The sequence below is a fragment of the Mytilus trossulus genome, chromosome 2 (genome assembly GCF_036588685.1).
Source record: "Mytilus trossulus isolate FHL-02 chromosome 2, PNRI_Mtr1.1.1.hap1, whole genome shotgun sequence".
NCBI classification, from domain to species: Eukaryota; Metazoa; Mollusca; class Bivalvia; order Mytilida; family Mytilidae; genus Mytilus; species Mytilus trossulus.
The window spans coordinates 7,465,517-7,483,053 of NC_086374.1; the positions used below are offsets into that span (position 1 = coordinate 7,465,517).

Below are 17,537 nucleotides of genomic sequence, written 5' to 3' on the forward strand. Positions count from 1 at the left end.
TTTCTGCCAGGAAACATAACATTTACTCTTGGTTAAAGTTTTTAAAATTTGAATAACTTTCTTAAACTATCCTCAGTTTGTTCCAAACTTGAACAGAAGTTTGTTTCTGATCATAAGATAGTATCCAGATTTTTACAAAATTCCATTTTTTTCGCCTTTTACTTATAAATGGACTTAGTTTTTCTGCTGGGAAACATTACATTCACTCTGGTTACAGTTTTTGAAATTTTAATAACTTTCTTAAACTATACTTGATTTCTACCAAACTTGGACAGAAGCTTGTTTATGATAATAAGATAGTATCCAGAAGTAAATTTTGTAAAAATAAATTTCAATTTTTTTCAGTATTTTTCTTTTAGATGGACTTAGATTTTCTACCCTGAAACAACACATTCACTCTTTGGTTAAAGTTTTATCTTTTTTTAATAACTTTCCTATACCATTTTGGATTTGTACCAAACATGGACATAAGCTTTTTTATGATCAAAAGCTAGTATCTAGAAGGAAATCTTGTTAACATTTTGTACCTGTGTATCTGTATTTTACTTATACATGGACTTAAATTTTCTTCCAGTTAACATTACATACAGTCTGCAGTTGAAGTTTTTAAAACATTTATTAGATTCATAAACTATCTTGGATTTTTAGGCAGTTAAGATGCCTTATGGGAGCATCCTGGGTTTGTGTTATACCCAATAAATGCTGAAATACGTGCCATTGTTATCATCTAGCTAGCTACTATATTATTTATAACTTATTGGACAGTTTTTTCACACTTTTCATTCTGGATTACAAAAATTATGACCAGAAAAACCTTAAATGATCGTCGATTTTCCCAAAAGTTTTGAAGTTGCACATGGGAAGTAGAGCACATTAGGAATCCTTGTGTAATTTATTCTACCTTGAGCTTTTGGCTAAGAACAAATGTATGAAATATTTAATCGCCGAAAATCTCTAAAGACATGTAGTTAAGATTTCCCAAATTGCAAAAGTCATAGGAATATTGTTTGTGGTCAATACGTAGTCAACTAGGTCAGAAGTCTATTAATATTAGTTCAATTGATCACGCTGTTGGGGGGGGGGGGGCAATTTTGAATTAGAAAACGAAATTTTCGTATTTTTTTAGTTTGGACGCAGGGGGTCAAATTAGCGGTGGTCCGAGGTCTGAGACCTTCCACTTTTGCAGTCAGACTTTCTTCTTGGTTACTAGCTACGCCCTATATGCCCGACGTATGCCTGTCTACAGTGCTTACAGCACTTTGATTACCAAACTTGGACAGAAGCTTTTTACGATCAAAAGATAGTATCAACAGGAATAATTTTATTGATTCTTTTCCCTCATATTTGTTGAGCCTGTGATTAACAGCAAAAGTAGGCGAGACTATGAATTTTTGTCGAAAAAATTATACTGACATAAAAAAACACACTTAGAATCAGGGCCTTTAATATCTAGGATTGTGGTCTACCACTAGGATAAAGTAGGGAGAAGTGGAATTTCATTTCAGTAGTTGCCTTATGTTTTCATATTTATCTATGACATATATACATTAAGGAAAGTTTTTCCTTGCAGAAGAAAAATATATCTGCAAAATTTTTATATGATAGGTGTATATATTGATAAACCTTAACCCTTACCATGCGGTGACCGTCATATGAGGGGCGTACCCCGACCACCTTTATTTGGCACCAAGGTCGTTCCATACTTTTAGAAGACCACTTTAGGATACTTATTTTAAAAGTTGTGCATGTTCCGTCAACCTGAGGCTATCCATGTTCATGTTTCTCATGTATAAGTTGCATTTTGAGCACAAATACTGACTAAAATTGAAGCTGCTGAAACTTAGTTTTCTGGAGGGCTTCACATCTGTGTCTTACACAGGAAGTTCAGAGGCATAAAACTTGCAAAAATAGTGCAAACTCATGGCCATATAACTTCCAATCGTTATTATTATTGAAATACGCATAGGAAATTACCACTTCCAGTTTCGTGTCAATTTGAAGTCAAAAATCAGAAAAAAAATGGTGAAATTCCGTATTTTTGGTCCAAATGACCTTCTGTAGACTGCTGAACCAAGATCAGATTCAATCCCACCTAACAACGGTTGGGGTCAATTTATTAACTAGGGTCCACTCTACATGGAGGCTTTACCAGCATCCCTGGGTCTTCTGGGTCAAGAGAAAGTACGTAAAATCGTCAAAATTGACGCTTTTGTACCTGATGACCAACATTTCAGGTCATAGAAATATCTTCAGAAGAGATATATCCTTAGTTGGCTGTAACAGAAATAGAGAAAAAGAGGAAATTCTTCATGTTCTCAATATTTGTTTTTTTTTGTCAAGAATGATTGTAATACATGTATATTTCAAATGTCAGATGAATTTTTATTATTCAGAGGAGCAATAGATGAGGATGAGGCTCTTGAAACAGCTATTCAAGAAAGTGTTGATGAATATACTATAACCTCAAAATCTGAAGAGCGTGAGTCAGCATATGGAAGGTAAATAACATAATAAACTTTTTGATAGAACAATTGAAGGTAAGAGATGAGAACTTACTGGTCCAGCATTTTTAGCTCACCTTTCCTCCAGGGAAATATGAGCTTTTGCCATCACTTGGTGTCTGTCGTCTGTTGTCAAACTGGAACTGAACGATCCTTAGGGTATCTGGAATAAAGTGTGTTTTATTTTCTGTTATATAGTTTGTAAGATATCTCCTTAAGTTTTCAAGATATCAAGAAAGTTTATGAGATATCTTATAAAGTATATAATATATCTTATAAACTTTATCAGATATCTTTTTAAATATGTTGTTTGTAGAGATATCTCATAAACTAGATATCTGATAATCTTAATGAGATGTGTTATAAAGTTTTAGGAGATATCTTGTAAACTATATAGGATATCTTAAAAAGTCCTTGAGACATCTTGTTTAGTTTATAAGATATCTACTTAAACTGTAATTATATTAAGATATCGCCTACAGTTTATAAGATATCTTATATACATTATTGCATTACAAAATAAAGTCTCCCTCCAAAGTCATGGAAGTCAGTCCCCCAAAAAATTTTATTTAAGGGAAGCAAAATATTATTTTTGTTGAAAATATGTTACAATTCTTGTTGTTTTTAGTGTGCTGCTTCTTTTCATTCTAAGGTAAAAAATTTGCTGTAAAAAAAAAATTTCCAATAATATTCGTCCATGAATTGTGTATAAAGTAGGATCCAAGTAGACCAATAACTATTTAATGGTAACATGAAAAGGCATGTGTGTAGTTCATTAACATAATGAGACCAGGTGATGTAATAAATTAAGTACATTTTAACCCTCCCCCCCCCCAAAAAAAAAAATCTATATTCTCAAAGAATAGATAAATAAATAAATAATTGTGTGAGAATGCAATTTAAAGCTGCTTACAGAATCATCACATTAATGTCGCCTTGACACTTCAAAAAGTGGAAAACTTTATATCAGTTTCTGTATTCTTAAATAATGTAATAACTAATAAGTAACAGAAAACCTTGCATGGAGATGCAGAATGTAATTGACATTTGAATGGACCCTGACCTCAACATCAGGGTTCATTGATCTTTGAAGATGCAGAATTAAACATTATATACTAATTACAGGTATGAACAAGTACAGGGTAGAACACCAGAAGAGGTCAGGGGTATTGTATCAGCATGGGCAGATAGCAAAATATCTGGGGTGGATAGAAGGCTCATTGTATCCAGAAATACAGTTTTCAAATCTTCTCTGATGTATTTCAAGAGGGATGCATTTGTCAAGAAAGCTAGCCTTTTAAAGGTATAAAATTCATAGATTGGTGATTGGTGAAATAATATAAAAGGTTTCAGTAAAGCAAGCTCTTAAAACCATTTTTCAAAAAATTTCGAAGCTGAGATTTCAAAAACTACAAATGATAATCAAAGGTTCCAGGATTATAATTTTATATGCCAGACCATGTTTCATCTACAGAAGACTCATCAGTTACACTCAGTGACACTCGAATCAAAAAGTTAAAAGGCCAAATCAAGTACAAAGTTGATGAGCATGGAGGACCAAAATTTCCAAAAAGTTATGCCACACTGAGAATTCAAAAAGACACTGAGATTTAAAAACTTCAAAAACACACGCTGAGATTTAAAAACTTCAAAAACACACGCTGAGATTTAAAAACAAAAACAAACATTGAGAATTTAATTAAAAAAAACAAACAGATTAAAAACTTAAACAAACACACTGAACTGCTCAATATTAAAAAAACTTTCAAAAAAACAACAGAACTCTACGATTTCAAAACCTCAAAAAAATACACACTAAGAATACAAAACACACACTGAGATTAAGAAACTTCCAAAAACACAGAGATTTTCAAAAAGACACACTGAGATTTAAAAACCTCAAAAGCTACACGTTGATCACTTTTATCTACATGTGTTTTTATTTTACCTTCCTAAAAGCCAGGGTGAGCTTTTCAATCACTTTCTGTTGTCCTTTGTCCATGAGTTAACTTTTTCATAAATCTTCTATGAAACCACTGGGAATACTCAATTTCTGAAATCTAGATCTTAATATTATACAAACACCTTGTCATTATCTTGAAAACAGGACCAATCCAGTGAGCCAACACTTGTTAGTTAATTCCTGACTTGCGGTCATTCTTCCTGCCAAGAGTTGTCTTTTGTAGCAGTCAATGTACCCTCGGGACAAGCAGAAATTTTTCTTTCAAACAAAACCATAAATTACAGTATTCCGAAGGAAATTGGAAAACGCTGAACTTTTTAGTTTCATGTTATAATTTGTACATTTGGCACCTCTATGAAATTATTCGAGGTTTTATTTCTGATAAAAAATTATTTGGAAGTTGCTTAATTTTTCTGTTGACGAATACCTCTTACAACGCAGAGATTCCACATTTTCACTCAGATCACTCAAACTGTATCCTTAGGCAGCGGAGAAAAGTCATGATGTCTTCGAATGTTATACCTACTGAAAAGGGAAAACTCTGACAAAAACATCTAAGTTACGGATGCATCCAGGTCGCCGCAAGTCAGGAATAGATGTTAATTTCAATAAAAATTTGAAATCTGTCAATCCATCCTGTTCCTATGTAATACTTTATTTTTATCCTGACAACTTTAAGAATTTTATAGTAAGGTTTTACTTTGGCATGTTTGATCTGTGGGTGATTCAGTATAGAATATAGTTCTCTGACCTTCTTTTATTGTGGAAAGTAGGTGAGAACTCTAAAAATGGACTTCTTTCTAATTTATCTATTCTGAAGCAGTGGACAGGAAATATCTGCAATTATATAAATCTATATTTTTAGGTCAGTTTTACATCAGATGAAGGTAGTGTGGAGGATGCAGCTGATGCAGGGGGACCCAGGCGTGAATATTTCCGACTTCTCTGGCAGTCTGTCATTGAGTCCAGTGGTCTTGTTACAGGTTTGACCCTATATATATATTATGGCCAGCAGTTCTCGTCAAAACTATGTTTAAACCCTTTTTTTCGAAAAAATTACACACTGAGAATTAATAACCACACTTGAGATTTAAAAACCTAAAATAACACACTGAGATTTTAAAATTACACACTAAAATTAAAAAAAAATGAAAAACACACACTGAGACTTTAAAATTACTGAGATTAAATAAAATTGCCTTCCCTGGGAACAGCCTTTAGCAAAAATTGAATTTTAATCATTTTCTTTAGAACCGCCAAGACAAATTGAACAAAGCATGGCTTAAAATGTTCCTTTCTCAGATCGTCCTGAACATGCATGAAATATTTGCCACTGGCCATTAAGCAACCAACAATCAATCAATCAATCCTTCCTCCGATCCATATTTGTGGTGTTAAAATATTTGATATTTAATTTTTATAGTGAATGTTACAGGCTGTACTTTCTTTTTATTTCAATTTTTTCCCCATTCTATATGTATACCATATTGATATATTTAGTAATATTTAACAGACTTCTACCACTGTAAACCAGATCAGTGATTAGAGCCTCGTGTTTAATTGCACCAAAAAAAAAACGGTAAATATCATCGATCTGTGTAAATATAATTAACTGAAATCTATATTTATTATAAGGTTGCCGTAATAGAGGATATACTTTGCGCCCTAATTATGGTGCCCAGGCAAGAGGGGAATATATAGCTTTGGGTATTATGATGGCCACAGGGATTATACAGGGTTCGGAAGCACCTGCACTATTTGTTCCCTCAATGGTGGATGCAATTGTGGGAACTTCAACAGTCATAAGTCAGGTTGATGATGTGGTAGAAGAATACTATCACCAACAGCTAAACGAGGTACAATAATTTGTAAAGATGTAGGATAGTCAAATTTTCAGTTGGCCTACATTCATAGAAACAAACGTAAAAAAAATAAATATTTTACTAAAAGTAAATAAACTGAACAAACGTCAAACAAAGTGAACACAATTACAGCATGCAAATGAAAACATGTTATTTTGATTTTAGTTTCTTGTGTACAATTTGGAAATTAGTATGGCATTCATAATCACTGAACTAGTATATATTTGTTTAGGGGCTAGCTGAAGGACGCCTCCGGGTGCGGGAATTTCTCGTTACATGGAAGACCTGTTGGTGACCTTCTGCTGTTGTTTTTTCTATGGTCCGGTTGTTGTCTCTTTGATACATTTCCCATTTCCATTCTCAATTTTACATAAATGAAATGGCAAAAGAAAATATAAAAGTCAAAATTCAAACACAATTTACAGTTAGTAAACTAAGAATTAAATAAATCAGCTAATTATGTCATCACAACTACTACCATATACTTTTCATCTATTGGTCAAGATTTAGGACGATACAGTAATTCATTGAACTTCAAATTTATTTAGTTTCAAACTTCATTTCTTTTTTTCTTTTTTTTTTTTACATAAGCAACATATTTTATTTTAAAATACATAAACCCTAAGCAGTCCAGGGCAGCTGGCTTAGGGGTACCTGGTTTTATTACATAACCCATTTGACAGGGAAATAACAAAACTCACTTTAAAAAGTTTATTTAACATTCTATGTAAATACCTGCATTTTTATTAATTTATAATTATATACATCTTAAAGATATTATTTTTTTCATAAATTTGTTATTTCATACTAAAAGAGTTTTTCCGTATTATTTCAAACATCATCTCTAATAAGCAACAACAACCAAGTTGATGTATATATAAATTCTTTTGTTATTTAAATCATGTTTCCTTCAAAATAATTTGATCGAAACTGAAATCGACAAACCACTTCATTTCAATTTCATTTGAAACTTGAAATATCACAATAATTATTAAGATGAATCGCTCAATATATTATCAGATTATACATGGCATTTTTCATATCAGATGTATTTATCAGATGTATTACCAGCCCAAGAGGTGAAGGATCGAGGGCTTATAATACATCTGATATGAAAAATGACATGATATGATCTTTTTATCATATGCTTCAACAATGGTAAAAACAACAGTTTAATATATTGATCCTTGTAAGTGAGTCTGAAGTAGAAGTTCAAAAAGTGAACAGTTTACAGACGCCAAATGTAATACATCCAATATGAAATCTTTCTATCATATGCCTCAACCGATTAGAAAAACAACGGTATAATAAATTTTTATATTGACGATAAAAAAAAATCAACAAAACATAATGGACACTGTTTGGAAAATAAATCAACTTGCTAAATTGTGCTGGAAACTTTGAAAAATGCATTTATTGTATCAGTTGTTTTGTATTTTACATAGAATATTTTCCTGTTTTCTTATATTTGTTTTGTACTGTATTTTTTTACTGGAAACATACCATTGAGGAGTATTTTCCAGAATTTGCAGAGTTACCCCTTTAACTATATATTAACTAAATAGCAAACAGCATTTAAACTATAATTCCACTGACAACTTTGTATATCACCAACAGAACAGGAATTATATAAACTCCAACCTCTTTGAACCCATAAAAAGCACTTAACAAAATTATCTGCCATTGAATGCTTCAATTAAACCTCTGTATGGCAAGCCGTTCTCGTCAAAACTATGTTTAAACCATTTTTTCGAAAAAAAATACACACTGAGAATTAAAAACCTAAAATAACACACTGAGAAATCGAAATTACACACTGAGATTTAAAAAAATAAAAAACATACACTGAGAATTCAAAATCACACACTGAGATTTTAAAAAGACACACTGGATGAAATAAATTGAAAAACACACACTGAGAATTGTTAATTACATACTGAGATTTCAAAAATACGCACTGAGATTAATATGCAAATTACTAATGAATATTCATGAGATGAATAAGAAAACAGATTTATATCTTGATCTCAAGAACTCTTGTCATTATAATGAAATGCGATTCCTTCAACCAACATTCGTTATAAATTTCAAGACTTAACATCGCTCATATTCATAAGTTTGTTGCCTATAATTCAGATCATTACTACCAGTAATTAAACATGTGTCCCTTTTCAAAGTCTTCCAACTGTTTCCCTGATTTCGCTAGTTAATCTTTTATATTTTTGTTACGTTTATATGCTATATTAGACACTTGAGTAAAAATTTCACTGCATTCTTTTGCAGATTGTTCCAATGTTTTCTTATAATTTTAATAAAGTTTTTCACCATTTGGTTATATTTTGTAACAACTGAGTAAGTAGGTATTTTTCTTGTTTTTGTATTTCTAAAGTTTTTTTTATTAATAATTTGGAACGGCCAAATCGAAGGACTAACGAGTTTTGTCCCCTTGTTGTTTTAGTTTGTAATAGATTCAGATTAAGTATGCTAATTAGATATGTGCGCACAAATCTCAGTGTGTAATTTTAAATTCTCAGTGTGTAATTTCAAATTCTTAGTGTGTGTTTTCAGTTTATTTATTCTCAGTGTGTCTTTTTGAAATCTCAGTGTGTAATTTTCAATTCTCAGTGTGTGTTTTTCATTTTTGTAATCTCAGTGCGTCTTTATGAAATCTCAGTGTGTAATTTTCAATTCTCAGTGTGCGTTTTTCATTTTTGTAATCTCAGTGCGTCTTTATGAAATCTCAGTGTGTAATTTTTAGCTCACCTGGCCCGAAGGGCCAAGTGAGCTTTTCTCACCACTTGGCGTCCGTCGTCCGTCGTCGTCGTCGTCCGTCGTCGTCCGTCGTCGTCGTCGTTAACAATTTACATTTTGAACTTCTTCTAGAGAACCACTGAATGGAATGGAACCAAACATGGCATGAATGTTCCTTATGAGGTGCTGACCAAGTGTTGTTACTTTGTAGCCAATCCATCATCCAAGATGGCCGCCAGCGGGGGACTTAGTTTAACATAGGACACTATGGGAAATGCATACAAATGACTTCTTTTAGAGAACCATTGAATGGAATGAAACCAAACATGGCATGAATGTTCCTTATGAGGTGCTGACCAAGTGTTGTTACTTTGTTGCCGATCCATCATCCAAGATGGCCGCCAGCCGGGGACTTAGTTTAACATAGGACCCTATGGGAAATGCATACAAATGACTTCTTTTAGAGAACCACTGAATGGAATAAAACCAAACATAGCATGAATTATCCTAATGGGGTGCTGACCAAGTGTTGTTACTTTGTAGCCGATCCATCATCCAAGATGGCCGCCAGCGGGGGACTTAGTTTAACATAGGACCCTATGGGAAATGCATACAAATGACTTCTTCTAGAGAACCACTAAATGGAATGAAACCAAACATAGCATGAATATTCATTCCTTATGGAGTGCTGACCAAGTGTTGTTACTTTGTAGCCGATCCATTATCCAAGATGGCCACCAGCGGGGACTTAGTTTAACATAGCACCCTATTGGAAATGCATACAAATGACTTCTTTTAGTGAACCACTGAATGGAATGAAACCAAACATGGCATGAATGTTCCTTATGTGGTGCTGACCAAGTGTTGTTACTTTGTAGCCGATCCATCATCAAAGATGGCCGCCAGCAGGGGACTTAGTTTAACACAGGACCCTATGGGAAATGCATACAAATGACTTCTTTTAGAGAACCACTGAATGGAATAAAACCAAACATAGCATGAATGTTCCTTATGGGGTGCTGACCAAGTGTTGTTACTTTGTAGCCGATCCATCATCCAAGATGGCCGCCAGCGGGGGACTTAGTTTAACATAGGACCCTATGGGAAATGCATACAAATGACTTCTTTTAGAGAACCACTGAATGGAATGAAACCAAACATGGCATGAATGTTCCTTATGAGGTGCTGACCAAGTGTTGTTACTTTGTAGCTGATCCATCATCCAAGATAGCCGCCAGCCGGGGACTTAGTTTAACATAGGACCCTATGGGAAATGCATACAAATGACTTCTTTTAGAGAACCACTGAATGGAATAAAACCAAACATAGCATGAATGTTCCTTATGGGATGCTGACCAAGTGTTGTTACTTTTTAGCCGATCCATCATCCAAGATGGCCGCCAGCGGGGGACTTAGTTTAACATAGGACCCTATGGGAAATGCATACAAATGACTTCTTCTAGAGAACCACTAAATGGAATGAAACCAAACATAGCATGAATGTTCCTTATGGAGTGCTGACCAAGTGTTGTTACTTTGTAGCTGATCCATTATCCAAGAAGGCAGCCAGCGGGGGACTTAGTTTAACATAGGACCCTATTGGAAATGCATACAAATCACTTCTTCTAGTGAACCACTGAATGGAATGAAACCAAACATGGCATGAATGTTCCTTATGTGGTGCTGACCAAGTGTTGTTACTTTGTAGCTGATCCATCATCCAAGATGGCCGCCAGCGTGGGACTTAGTTTAACATAGGACCCTATGGGAAATGCATACAAATGACTTCTTTTAGAGAACCACTGAATGGAATGAAATCAAACATGGCATGAATGTTCCTAATGTGGTGCTGACCAAGTGTTGTTACTTTGTAGCCGATCCATTATCCAAGATTGCCGCCAGCGGGGGACTTAGTTTAACATAGGACCCTATAAGGAAATGCATACAAATGACTTCTTTTAGAGAACCACTGAATGGAATAAAACCAAACATTGCATGAATGTTCCTTATGAGGTGCTGACCAAGTGTTGTTACTTTGTAGCTGATCCATCATCCAAGATGGCCGCCAGCAGGGAACTTAGTTTAACATAGGACCCTATGGGAAATGCATACAAATGACTTCTTTTAGAGAACCACTGAATGGAATAAAACCAAACATGGCATGAATGTTCCTTATGAGGTGCTGACCAAGTGTTGTTACTTTGTAGCCGATCCGTCATCCAAGATGGCCGCCAGTGGGGGACTTTTGAATGAAATTAAACATGTTCCTTTTCTTATAAATGAGGTTGTGTTGTCACTTTTAGCCAAATTTTATATTTTTTTATATGATTTCAAAAACCCAAGTAGAATCAGGTGAGCGATACAGGCTCTTGAGAGCCTCTAGTTTATTCTCAGTGTGTAATTTTCAATTCTCAATGTGCGTTTGAAGTTTTTAATTCTCAGTGTGTAAATTTTTCGAAAAATGGTTTAAACATAGTTTTGACGAGAACGGCTTGCCATACCTCTGCACTGGTATTTCACATAATGGAGGTGTGCAGATCCACATGATTTTCATGAAATATTGTCAAAATGACAGGTAGTTTGGACGTAGTCAATTTTTTGTACTAACTGCATAAAGAGAACATGGTTTGTCCGGCTTACTCCAACAGTTTTCAAGCTGGAACTTTTGTATTATGTAGAGTATTAGAACATTTACAAACGTCATGCATATTGTTCGATTCTGTTTTTAAAAAATTTCACAAATGTCAGGATGGTGAACTTTGTCACTATATGCCTTTGTCATTACACAACCACAGAGGTGTAAATATGCATTACTGATAATTGTTCATTTGAAAAATAGAATTCATCATGTGACATTTGAATATTAAAGTTACCTCTTTTTAATTTTGAAAAACTTGAGTTGTGAAGCTAAGAAGGAACAACATCACCGGTATATGTTCTACTTTATAGAATAAATCAACTATGATGGGGGCATCAAACATGCCTTACAGACACAACCATTTAAAGATGTACTTCTGCATCACTGTTTGCTGAATCTAATGCTTGCAAACCTATTTTCTTATGCATGCAGCAGGGCCTCAGGGGGCATCTTTTTTATCTAGTTTTTTTAAGTGGAACCCAAAAGGAATCTAGGTGATATTTTTTGGTAAATTAAGTTGAAAAAAAAATACCCCAAAAAACACTTGCAATTGAAATAGTTGTTTACATTTCATGTATCTTGATGATAAATGAAAGTTTTATTTGGTGTGCTCAAATAAGTTATTTGTATGCAGACATTAGTCAGTTGACTAGATCAGATATCATAAAAGATAGGATTACTTGATAGGACAAAGACTGAACATAATGACAAATATTTACAGTAGTAACCTCTTTCATGTACAATTAGATGATAGTTTATGTATATCCCTTTAAAATATTATCTCTCTTCAATACTTTATGTATAGGTTGAAAATGCAACTTGCGACAATGAAGTTAGAGAAGCAGTTGACAAAAATAGATGGTGGGAAGAGATAGATGGAATAATGTCGAGGGTAACAATGGATAATAAGGAGGAATTTATTGGAGTTGCAGCCTCTTATCTGACCACACTCAGATGCAGCTCAATGATCACTGATTTGAAGAAGGGGCTGGAAACATATGATGTAAGGTTAAATGTATTGATAAATTAGTTTTTTTTTTCTCACCTATTATTCATCTCATGAATATTCATTAGTAATTTGCATATTAATCTCAGTGTGTATTTTTCAATTTATTTCATCTCAGTGTGTCTTTTTAAAATCTCAATGTGTAATTTTGAATTCTCAGTGTGTGTTTTTTATTTTTTTAAATCTCAGTGTGTAATTTCAAATTCTCAGTGTGTTATTTTAGGTTTTTAAATCTCAGTGTGTATTTTTTTTCGAAAAAAGGGTTTAAACATAGTTGTGACGAGAACGGCTTGCCATAGGTTTTATAAAGTATTAACATTATTATTAGGGAAAACCAAAAAGAATTTGTAAATATCGGGGTAAAAAAGGCAAAATTTAAATATTTGAAATTGGTCAAATTCTTAGGACATGTTTTCTGCCAAAGCTTGGATATGGTATATTATGGGTTTAATAATGTGTTTTGTGTATATAGTAGTTAGGGGGTAAAAGAAATGATATAAAAAACTATATAATTGACAAAAAAATGCATTTAATTCAAATATTTTACAATCTTTAGATATGTGGAATGAGTGAGATTTGCAGTCCCTATGACTGCTATCTCACTTGTTTTAATTGAAGACAAATTAGTTTTACTATATAGTTATTTACAGGTACTAAAACTAGTCATCAAGGAGAATCTAAGAGATCTGTTCGAGTACAAAAAGGTCAGAATCAATTCGTCTGACCTTTTGGCATTACTGAAGCCAAGGTTCTCCCATGATCCAAGGAAGAAAGAGCACGAAGAATTGGTGCTAGTCAATTTTCATCATTTTGTTGAATCAATTCAAGGTATGTTTTTCTAGACTTTTAAGGGCATACAATACAGTTACAGGGGAGGTAATGACGTTGTTAACGTAAAATGTTATTTTCGCAACATATTGGTAAAGATGCATTTTTCGACTGATTTTTATCATTCAAACTGATTTAATTTGAAAATGAGTGCATTAAAATGACATTTTGTTTCATTTTGCAGAGAGATTATGTGGACCAAATTTTATAAAACAGTAAATAGTTCAATTTTTTAATTTTTGATAAATATACATTAAAAAATTACGTTTTTTTCTCAATTCATGACCATTTGATAAATATGAGTTATTTCTGAATAAAAAATGCATAATTTTTTATGATACTTATAAAATACAGAAATTACTTATTATTTACCAAAAAACAAATTGTGTTATCTTTTAAAACAAAAAAGTGATGTTTTTCTTTCGAAAGGGAAATAAGGCCACAAATCCAAATTTTCCGCAAATATACAAAATTTCTACCTCATTTAACTCAAAAAGTAGCACATAAAGGTATATTTTTTATTACAGATTTGATTTAATCAGGCAAAAAATAGCCTATATGCAAATTTTCATCAAACTGTAAATACAGGATCAAAACTGTATTGTATGCCCTTAAATAGAAAATTCTTCTCAAATATTATTATTAATTTAGAGTATATTTGTGATATCAATTTATCCAGTATATGTTGGTATACAAGGCAGTTTATACGTGTATTATATATTAAGTAAGGGAAAAACAGTATTAATAAATGAATACATTTAATGACATCAAAATTTACATGGAAATTTATGGCTGCTGTTGCATTTGGGGTCTCCAGAACTACTGATCCAATCTTTTCAAAATTTGATGGTTCTAAACTTGTGAAGACCTTCAAGATTTGATGCTGTTGCCATAAATACAAAACATAAAAGTGAAATTTTCCAAAATTTGATTCAATACTATTGAAAATTTATATATACATTCCTAATCATGTATTGAGGTTAATTTAGTGTTTCTTTTGAGGTTGACAGATGCCATTGCCATTGATAAATATATTGAAATCAAGAAGTGTTAAAAATTTTGCAAATTTAATCCCCCAATTATTGGAAGATTTATACATACCTTCTTAACTGTGATTGACAAAAATTAGACTTACATGTGACAGATTTTTTTTTTTATTTAGACAATGAACTGGAGACAGTCCTTAAAGAAGGAGATGTTATTCTTACAACGACAATGAATGAGTTCATCAGAGAATTAGAGCCAAAACATATCCTTGTTTTTGCAACAGGATCAAGCAGAATACCCACAACTGGGTTCCATCCAAAACCTGCGGTGACATTTCACCATGACAATACACAATACTTTCCATGTGCAGTGACTTGTTCAAATGAGTTGCAGTTGTTTGTAAATGCTGCAAATACCAATCTGTATGTATTTGCAAGTAACTTTTTGGTTGGGTTGATGAATGGAGGTACTTTCAGTAAATGTTAATGTATAAACAGTGATTGTTGCTCAGACCATTGTAGATTACTGTACATTAAATGTTAAGCTAATATAAACAAAACAAATATTAGCATAATGCTATTTCTTGGCCACACATTAGCTTTAACTTAAAATAAAATAAAATGAAAATAATCCTATTCATTTTTTCATCATTAGCCACAAGTCAGATATGAATCAATCCAAATGTTGTAGAATTTTAAAATTATCAATTACAGAAATGAATGGGAACTGTTGACTAAAAAAGTTAATCTGTTCACTCACATTTTTGAAGAAAAACTTTCAAAAATTAATGATACACTTGTAGAGATTTATTTTTTTCATTTAATGAACTTAGATGACTTAGTGGCAAAACAATTGCAATATAGCCAAAGTTGCTTCTTATAATTTTATCTGATGATGAAAAGAATTTGTACTTTTTTTGGTCAATTTTGGATGCAAGTAATGCCCTGACCACATTGAAGTTCTTTGTATATCATTTTTATTTAAAAGTAGATATTTATCATACAAATCATTTATATGAGTAGTAATGGCCAAATTTGATATGACGGTTGTTTTGTTGTTTTTTGCAATATTTTATATTTTGTTTTTGATGCATCACTTATTTACATCATAAGCATTGATGTTTATGGGAAGCCATTCTTGTCAAAACTATGTTTACGCCATTTTTCCAAAAATTTACACAATGAGAATTGAAAATTGAAAATTATACACTGAGATTAAATAAACTGAAAAACACACACTGAGAATTGAAAATTACACACTAAGATTTATATGCACACTACTAATGAATATAATAAGGATGAAGTTTTCATTTTCCATTTGCGATATAAATTTGTGATTCCCAAACCATCTTTTAGCTACGTATTCTAGAAATTTGTATTCACCGCCATCTTGGTCAGTATCAATGTTGTATTCCATCTCTTGCAACCACTCTGGCATATCCACTGTTGACAGCTTTACATTCCAGTATCTCTTCAAAACAGACCTTGCCTTATCATAGAAACTTTTTGGCTTCATAATGATTTTCTCCTTGTCATTGATTACATACTCTATAAGTACATTTGTCCCAGGAAGGACAATGCCATGTTCTCCACATGTCACAAAATCCACATTTTTATTTTTTTTTAAATCTCAGTGACTAAATTCTTTGAATAATGGCTTAAACATAGTTTCAACATAGTTTTGACGAGAATGGCTTGGCATAGAGGTTTAAGTAGTTCATTCTAGTCATGTTTGATGTTAGTAGAATTAAGTTTACAAGCATTTTTTTCAATATAAATACTCAATTTGTTTTACGTGTGTACATATATTTCTTATCGTTGTGCACCTTACATGTTTTTCTATTGCCTTTACTGTGCGTGGTGATATATTATTTTTATAAGACAGCAACAAAATGTGTGGTTTTATTATTGTATAGGTGTGTTCGTCGTACTAGACAAATGTTCCTGAAATTTTTAACATAATGGTCCTTGCCACTAAATGAAGCATGACATTTGAAACTGAGATTGTAACCCCACTTGTTTCAAAAGAAGAGGGCCAAAGGGGCCAATAAGGGTGTGTTCTTATTTCAATGTGGATCATTTATTTTGATACTGATTTTGATGATATTTTTGGTCAGGTTGGACAAAGTTCAAAACCTGTTTATCGATGGGCGGGGAAAAGTAGGTACATAAATTGTGTAATCAATTCTCCTACAGTTTTCATCCCAGACCCCTGAAACTTCACAGGAAGATTGTCAGATGTTAGCTCAAGTTTTTCTTCTTTTATAGATTCATAATGAAATAGACTGCCTGTGATTTTCCAAACAAATTTGATTGACCTATAAAGGGGGCTAAAAGGACTGATGTCCAAACTATTTACAACGTCCTACATGTATTTAAAACTACATGTGTTCTATCATTTACATCAAGACTTGCTGTGTTTTTATTAAGCTGCCGCTACATATAGCCCTACATATGCCTTTCCTGTGCAATTCCTATTTGTTAAGGTCAATTACCTTATATAGTTTTAGTGCTATACTATTTTAGTGACGAATGACAAATTCCAGATCTTGTTTGATATTAAGTCTTCATGTTGACTTTAAAAACATAAAGACTTTTTTTTATGAAGTATTTGTTTATATATAATATATATATATTTGTTTTGTCAAATATTATTTTTACAACTTTATGTTCAAGTATTCTAGTCTTGTTTAATCTTATATTTGTTTTGTCAAATATTATTTTTACAACTTTATGTTCAAGTATTCTAGTCTTGTTTAATCTTATATTTGTTTTGTCAAATATTATTTTTACAACTTTATGGTCAAGTATTCTAGTCTTGTTTAATCTTATATTTGTTTTGTCAAATATTATTTTTACAACTTTATGGTCAAGTATTCTAGTCTTGTTTAATCTTATATTTGTTTTGTCAAATATTATTTTTACAACTTTATGGTCAAGTATTCTAGTCTTGTTTAATCTTATATTTGTTTTGTCAAATATTATTTTTACAACTTTATGTT

General features: G+C 32.4%; 1 protein-coding gene across 1 annotated transcript; it reads left to right on the top strand.

Annotated features, from left to right (window-relative positions):
* The first annotated feature begins 1,112 nt into the window (after positions 1-1,112).
* On the top strand, positions 1,113-17,011 carry LOC134706406 (G2/M phase-specific E3 ubiquitin-protein ligase-like). Its single transcript, XM_063565322.1, has 7 exons — positions 1,113-2,498; positions 3,627-3,804; positions 5,330-5,447; positions 6,100-6,320; positions 12,521-12,718; positions 13,372-13,549; positions 14,712-17,011. Exons 1-7 carry the CDS (start codon positions 2,368-2,370, stop codon positions 15,020-15,022), a joined length of 1,335 nt encoding a protein of 444 aa, XP_063421392.1. The 5' UTR covers positions 1,113-2,367; the 3' UTR covers positions 15,023-17,011.
* Positions 17,012-17,537: the final 526 nt, after the last annotated feature.